At 39.4% G+C, this 7,645-nt stretch overlaps 1 protein-coding gene across 12 annotated transcripts in view; it reads left to right on the top strand.

The window, feature by feature from the left end:
- DLG2 (discs large MAGUK scaffold protein 2) overlaps positions 1 to 7,645 on the top strand; it is a 2,308,738-nt gene that overhangs the window by 1,597,132 nt on the left and 703,961 nt on the right. For all 12 annotated transcript variants that reach the window (XM_081536923.1, XM_081536915.1, XM_081536921.1 and 9 more), the window contains one exon: positions 7,012 to 7,136. In XM_081536923.1, coding sequence (XP_081393049.1) covers positions 7,012 to 7,136 — 125 coding nt within the window. The remainder of the gene's footprint in view (positions 1 to 7,011; positions 7,137 to 7,645) is intronic.

The raw sequence follows: 7,645 nt of genomic DNA, 5'->3' as shown, positions 1-7,645 counted from the left end.
ACATTTTTTTCCTCTCACATTTGTATAATGAACATTTTCCATTATTATTAAATATTGCTGCAGTTTTAATGGCTCTAAAATATTCCCACATTCAGATAGACATATCACAGTATTTTGTAGCTATTTCTCCATTGTTTGAATGTTTCCGATTACAAGTTGGTTTTTGTTTTGCTTTTAGAAGTAGAAGCATGATACTGCCACAAATCTTTGAACACAAATCATTGCACACATCTCTGGTTATTTCTTTAGGATAAATTCCTAGAACTGAATTACTAGATTAAATAGTATTTGAAAGTAGGAACTTCTGACAGTAAAAGAAATTCTTTGTCAATAGAACCTTCTGTAAATTCATATGATTATGATATCACCGTATTTTCCTCTTCCTTTTTGTAACCCCACTTTAGGGATAATTTTCTGTTAAAGAACAACCTTTTAATGAAAAGAGAATTCTCTGAGAATACTGTATTTATGTTTGCAACCATCATTTAAATGTTTTACTTTTCATTTCATTTTCACTAAATTTTCTTTTCATTTTGCTATTTTCTTTCTTTTCTTTTGTTTTCTTTTTTTCTGAGAGTTGATAGAGTGTAGTACATGAAAGAGAAAGTACCACTTGGCTAGGCAGTGGGCTTGGACAGTGGCAGTGGTCTTGGGCTTATGTTTCTGAGGATACTGATGTTTATATTTACAGCCACCAGTTAAATGGCAAAGATTCTTTTCTTTTTGCTTTTTTGCTTTTTCCCTGAGAGGTGACTATAGTACATGAAGGAGGAAATGCCACTTCCTAGTCCACTGGCTAGGCGGCAGACTTGTGTTCTTGGGGAGAGTCAGCCAGTGTGGAGGAATGGGAACCAGAAGAAATAATGGTCCAAGGCAGCCACATTCTCACACATGGACTCTGCCCAACTGCAAGGCAACAGCAGCCCACCCGGAATGCTGTACAGAGGCTGCCTTCACCCACATGGCACCTTGTAGTTTCCATTGACTGTGTCAAGTATCAACACTCAGTTAATTAGTCACCATTTGCAGGCTCTAAGGCTGTCAGCCAGGGATCTGCCTGCTCTCATGGAGAGATGGCTGCACAGAGGACAGAGGTTCTGGGGTCTGCCCTTGCAGCTGGCTGGCCCTGGGATGATTGTCGGGGGGACTGGAGAGATTCCGCCGTGGAGAAGAGCAGACAGTGATTTCACTGCTGCTTTTTTTCTCTCCCTCTCTCCACTGAACGCTGCTGGCTGGGAGCAAAGGCCTGAAAGGGAAGGCTGGGTGAGAATAACAAGGGGAGATGGGGAAGCACTTTAATAATTTCCTTAGCTGAATTCAGATGAACCTCTTCTAAAGAACCACTGTGACTGGCCAGGCCCAGCTGTCAGGCTGGTTTTAACTGAAACACAAAAGCTTTGGGGAATCCTTGGGATCAGAAGCACAGATCCAGTTATACTCTGTCTCTACCTGCCTCTTTTCATTGTGGATTCTTTGATTGATTTATTCCTTTACTCAGAGTGGATTCGAGGACAGAGTTTATCAGTGAATGTCCAAACCACCATATTCTCCATATGTGTGTGTTAGTTGTTTAGTCATATCTGACTCTTTGCGACCCCATGGACTGTAGCCCACCAGGCTCTTTTGTCCATGGAATTCTCCAGGCAAGAAAACTGGAACGGTAGCCATTCCTTTCTCCAGGGATCTTTCCGACCCAGGGATTGAACCCAGGTCTCCTGCCTTGCAGGCAGATTCTGTACCATCTGAGCCACCAGGGAAGCATATTCTCCATATTAGAGTTTAAAAACAATGTTTGTGTGTTGCTAGGTTGTCATCAAAGCTATCACTTCAAACATCTGTGAATTCATACAATAAAAAAATGTAGCAATCACCTACATCCTCCTCTAAAGGTTCCTATGGCATTCTTTTTTTTTCCCCCTATTGGCAAGAGTAGTTTTCCTGCAAATCTAGCCAGAGATCCAGAAGAATCCTTTGAAGTCATACAGTCTAACCTCTCAGTAGATGTTTGGGTCCCTTATGTCCAGTGTCTAGCCAGCTACCCATTGAGTAAAGGATCCTCCCTCCCTTACAAAGCGGCTGTTCCCAATTTGAACAGGTCTCATCTCCTCACTCATCCTTCAGCTAAACCACAATTTGAATTTCTGGCCTTTCCATTTTTATTTTGGAGCCACACAGAAGAAAATGACTTCTACTTCTATATTAATCGTGTACTTGTATTATGTCTTTTCTGACTTCCCTTTGGAAGAATATTCTCAGCAAATGTTTGCCTGTTCATTCATTCATCAAATATGTAAGGAACAATGTGCCACCCAAGGCACCAAGAAACGAAGGTGAGTATTATAGTTTCTGCCTTCTATAAGGTCAGTTTGAAGGAAAGATACACTGATAAATGTACAATTTCAAAATAACACAATGCATAGCATAGCTAAGCAGAGAAATCTACAGAAACTCAAATGACATCTGAACCATCAGGGAGAGTGGGAAATTTGTCGTAGAGAAAGCAGTACGAGCAAAGGCCAAGAGATGAGTTATCAAGTGGACTGTTCAGGAAAGAGCAAGCAATTCAGTGTTCCTGGGGGCTAAAATATAAAGGAGGTCGAGTGAAGAGCTAGATCGTGAATAGTTTTCTCGAATGACAAAGTCTTAAGTGCCCTCTCCCAAGATTTTGATATTTTCAGGAGAAAGCTTTAGAGCATCTTCCAGTCTGTGCTTGACTCTTTCCTTACCCCATTAATGAAGATATTGGTATTGTTGAGGTGCCAACTCTAGTAAGACCAATATATTCTGGTTGGTGTTTTTGGAGCTAAACTCAAATTACACTGAAGATACTTATCTTCCCATCTTTTCCATCTAAAACCCAAGATCTTATAGAAACTGCCTCATTGGTGGCTATAGACGTGACAGTGTAGTTGAGGTATTGATCATCAATTGCCAAGCTATGGGTCTTTTCTGCTCTGCCTTGAATTCTATGAAAGCAGAAATCACTTGGTCTTAATCCCTACAGCCTTATTTTCAAGACAGTCACATAGGAGATATTCATCTGGTGTCAGTAGGTACTTAAAACCAAAAATGGACTCACATATACTGCTTTGAGGAACTTCATGATCGAGACTCATCCAATTATACTTCTTGCTTTCATCATTGTCGCCTTCTTGTCTGTTTCTTGGACCTGGCATACACTTTGTCACTTCAAGGATTTTACATATGTTCTTCCCTCTGTTGGGACACTCTGTCCTCCTCTCCAACTCCCACCCTTACCTCCTTAAAAGGAACTAACTGCTCTTCGCCTTCAGGAAGAGTCCTTATATTTGGATCTATTAGCCACTCCAGCACTCTGCACTTATCTTTCATATGCCTCATAAACTGATAGATTCATGGCTATAGCTCCAAGGCTTAGCCCAGTGCCAAACACAAAGCTGATGTTTAATAAATATTTAATACATACATTGAGGCAGAGGAACCAGAGATCAAATTGTCAGTATCCATCGGATCATAGAAAAAGCAAGGACATTCGAGAAAAGCATCTGCTTTGTTGACTACTTGGAAGTCTCTGACTGTGTAGATCACAGCAAACTGTGGAAAATTCTTAAAGAGACAGGAATACCAGACCACCTTACCTATCTCCTGATAAACCTGTATGCAGGTCAAGAAGCAACAGTTAGAACCAGACATGGAACAATGGACTGGTTCAAAATTAGGAAAGGAGTAAGACAAGGCTGTATATTGTCACCATGCTTATTTAACTTATATGCAGAGTTCAGTTCAGTTCAGTCGCTCAGTCATGTCCAACTCTGTGACCCCATGGACTGCAGCACAACAGGCTTCCCTATCCATCATCAACTCCTGAAGCTTGCTCAAACCCATGTCAGTGAAGTCAACGATGCCATCCAACCATTTCATCCTCTGTCGTCCCCTTCTCCTCCTGCCTTCAATCTTTCCCAGCATCAGGGTATTTTCTAATGAGTCAGTTCTTCACATCAGGTAGCCAAAGTATTGAAGTTTCAGCTTCAGCATCAGTCCTTCCAATGAATTTTCAGGACTGATTCCCTTAAGGATTGACTGGTTGGATCTTCTTGCAGTCCAAGGGACTCTCAAGAGTCTTCTCCAACATCACAGTTCAAAAGCATCAATTCTTCGGCACTCAGCTTTCTTTATAGTCCAACTCTCGCATCCATACATGACTACTGGAAAACCATAGCTTTAACTAGAGGGACCTTTGTTGGCAAAGTAATGTCTCTGTTTTTTAATATGCCATCTAGATCAGTCATAGCTTTTCTTCCAAGGAGCAAGCATCTTTTAATTTCATGGCTGCCGTCACCATCTGCAGTGATTTTGGAGCCCAAGAAAATAAAGTCTCTCAGTTTCCATTGTTTCCCCATCTATTTACCATGAAGTGATGGGACCAGATGCCATGATCTTAGTTTTCTGAATGTTGAGTTTTAACCCAACTTTTTCACTCTCCTCTTTCACTTTCATCAAGAGGCTCTTTAGTTCTTCTTCGCTTTCTGCCATAAGGTTGATATCATCTGTGCGTCTGAGGTTGTTGATATTTCTCCCAGAGTACATCATTCAAAATGATAGGCTGGATGACTCATAAGCTGGAATCAAGATTGCCAGGAGAAATATCAACAACCTCAGATATACCAATGATACCACTCTAATGGCAGAAAGTGAAGAGGGACTAAAGAGCTTCTTGATGAGGGTGAAAGAGGAGAGTGAAAAGCTGGCTTAAAACTCAACATTCAAAAAGCTAAGTTTATGGCATCTGGTCCCATCACTTCATGGCAAATAGATGGGGATAAAGTGAAAACAGGGAGAGATTTTATTTTCTTGGGCTCCAAAACCACTGCAGCCATGAAATTGAAAGATGCTTGCTCCTTACAAGGAAAGCTATGACAAACCTAGCTAGCATATTAAAAAGCGGAGACATCACTTTGCCAACAAAGGTCCATATGGCCAAAGCTAGGTTTTTTCCAGTAGTCATGTACAGATGTGAGAGTTGGACCATAAAGACGGCTGAGCCCTGAAGAACTGATTCTTTCGAATTGTGGTACTGGAGAAGGCTCTTGAGACTTCCTTGGACAACAAGGAGATCAAATCAGTCCATCCTAAAGGAAACCAAGCCTGAATATTCATTGGAAGGACTGATGTTGAAGCTGAAGTTCCAATACTTTGGACACCTGGTGTGAAGAACCGACTTGTTGGTAAAGACCCTGATCTTCCCTGGTGGCTCAGGTGTTGAAGTATCTGCCTGCAACGTAGGAGATTGGTTTCAATCCCTGGGTCAGGAAGATCCCCTGGAGAAGGGAATGGCAACCTACTCCAGTATTCTTGCCTGGAGAATTCCATGGACAAAGGAGCCTGATGTCCATGGAGTCGCAAAAAGTTGGACATGACTGAGCAGTTAACACTTTCACTTCTGATACTGAAAAGATTGAGGTCAGGAGGAGAACAAGGCGACAGAAGATGAGATGATTAGATAGCATCACTCGTTCAATGGACATGAATTTGAGTAAACTCTGGAAAATAGTGAAGAACAGGGAAGCCTGGCAAGTTGCAATCCATGGGGTCACAAATAGTTAGTCATGACTTAGAGACTGAACAACAATAACAAATACATTCATTATGTGACTGTTCTTAAGTAATCAGATGATGTCCAAGGGACATTGGAGTTTTTCAAAGAAGAAACAGAATTAGAAGTCAGACGTACAAAGACATGAGATTTTAGTGGCCATGGTTGAATTATTAACTTCAACCTTTTAGTGTATAATTGTGAGGACAACTGCCTAAAATTCAGAGTTTTATTAGTTCAGTCAATAAAAACTGCTAAGTATTACCTTGACATTTGCAGTGTTAGTATAACTGTCAAGTTATACTTGATCTTATCTTAACATTGAACTTCTCTAATTGAGTGCTCATTAATTTTTCTGAATTAACAACTAATTTCTTATTCCTCATCTCTTTTTACCCACAAGAAGAACTTAATCAAATGATTGTAAATTTAGTAAACTGTATTTGTTGTAAGAATATATAGAGAAATTAAATATCCCATGACAAGGGACTGGTTAAATGACCTTAGTGAAATATTATTTAGTCACTTAAATGGATAATTATAAAGACTTTCTAATTGTATAAAAATGACTGAAAATATAAAGTGAATAGGAAAAAAATGGAACATAATATGGAAACAAAAATGTAGCCATGGAGATGGAGATGAAAAGAGAATATGAAAATAAGAAATAAGTGAAATGGTTTGTGAATTTGGGGGAGACTTTTAATTATGTATTGCATGCAAATTTTAGAGGGCTATATGTACATTAGTTATCAATTACTATAGTCTACAGGAGTAAGTATGAAAGCTATATTAGAATATAAACTGTTCAAATTTACATGCTGCAACAATAATGTATTCCTTGTCTGTATCTATAGCAAATTAAAACCTATTTATTACTGAAAAGTGTCTCACATTTGCTATGACTCTAGAAGGGGCTGTTGCCTTCTGAAGTCAAAGTTCCTATTAACAAATAGGAAAATGCACTTGTTTGATGGATAAACAATATTAGAGCAACAATACCAGAAATAACAGAATAGAAACACCCAAATTTCACTACTTCGTCAAATCAAATGTTTTTCACATAACCTGTTTCTGTCCATTCTTTTTTGTATGCGTGTATAATTCTTATAATGGACCGTAATGATCTTTTGCATTTTCTCATATTGTACAGTGTTAACTTTTATTTCATCATGACCATTTTAGTTTCTAGTAAAAGCTGCATTTCTTAGAAGCAAAAATGTGAGGCCCTTTGAATAAGCAGAAGCATAAAGCACTTGAATTCTTGCAGTGCTTTCCCTGACCTTCCTTTGTCTGCTGATGGTGCAGTTTATAGCTTTGCATACAAGGCTGTTATCACCTGATTTCCATTTGAGTAGTAAGATGATAACGCAGACTACAAGGGGAACTAGGCTTAGATGACAGCCACATCATTTAATGTCTACTTATTGTTTCTACAGGGGAATTCAGGCCTGGGATTCAGTATTGCTGGAGGGACAGATAATCCCCACATTGGAGATGACCCTGGCATATTTATTACGAAGATTATACCAGGAGGTGCTGCAGCAGAGGATGGCAGACTCAGGTAATGATCTGAAATGTTAGAATTATTTGGAAAGTAAATCTGCCACATCAGTGAGACATATCTGTGCCTTTGGAGAATAACAATTCTCCAAAAGTTCTGTACTTGAAAGAAAAGACTGTCAAAGCAAGCTTTCTGTAATGACTTTCCAGATCTCTTGTTGAATTTCCACTAGTATTTAATTTGCTTTGTTGATGGCTACCACATTCAGCATTGGGCCAGGCAGTGGGAGGAAGGAATACGGATGTTATCTTTTGTTCCATGGGGTCTTCAGTCTGGTAGGAAAGAAGAATACTATGAGCTGATGAGCAAATAGTAAAATGTGTAGAAAATAATATACTGTAATAGTAGTAACAAAGAAATGCCATGTTATGCATCTTGTGTGTATTCACGAATTTGGGGTTTTCTGTAGGAGTTGGGATGGAAAGAGTCTAAAAAGGTATTCCATAAGAAGATTCCAGGCTGAGTCTTAAAAAAGTAAGATTTTACTAACCTCACAAACCTAAATGAGA

Source organism: Giraffa tippelskirchi, chromosome 10 (genome assembly GCF_054371585.1).
Source record: "Giraffa tippelskirchi isolate mGirTip1 chromosome 10, T2T-mGirTip1v1.2.pri, whole genome shotgun sequence".
Classification (NCBI taxonomy): domain Eukaryota; kingdom Metazoa; phylum Chordata; class Mammalia; order Artiodactyla; family Giraffidae; genus Giraffa; species Giraffa tippelskirchi.
Note: the sequence above shows the minus strand (reverse complement) of the source record. Positions and strands in the feature narration are given on the sequence as shown.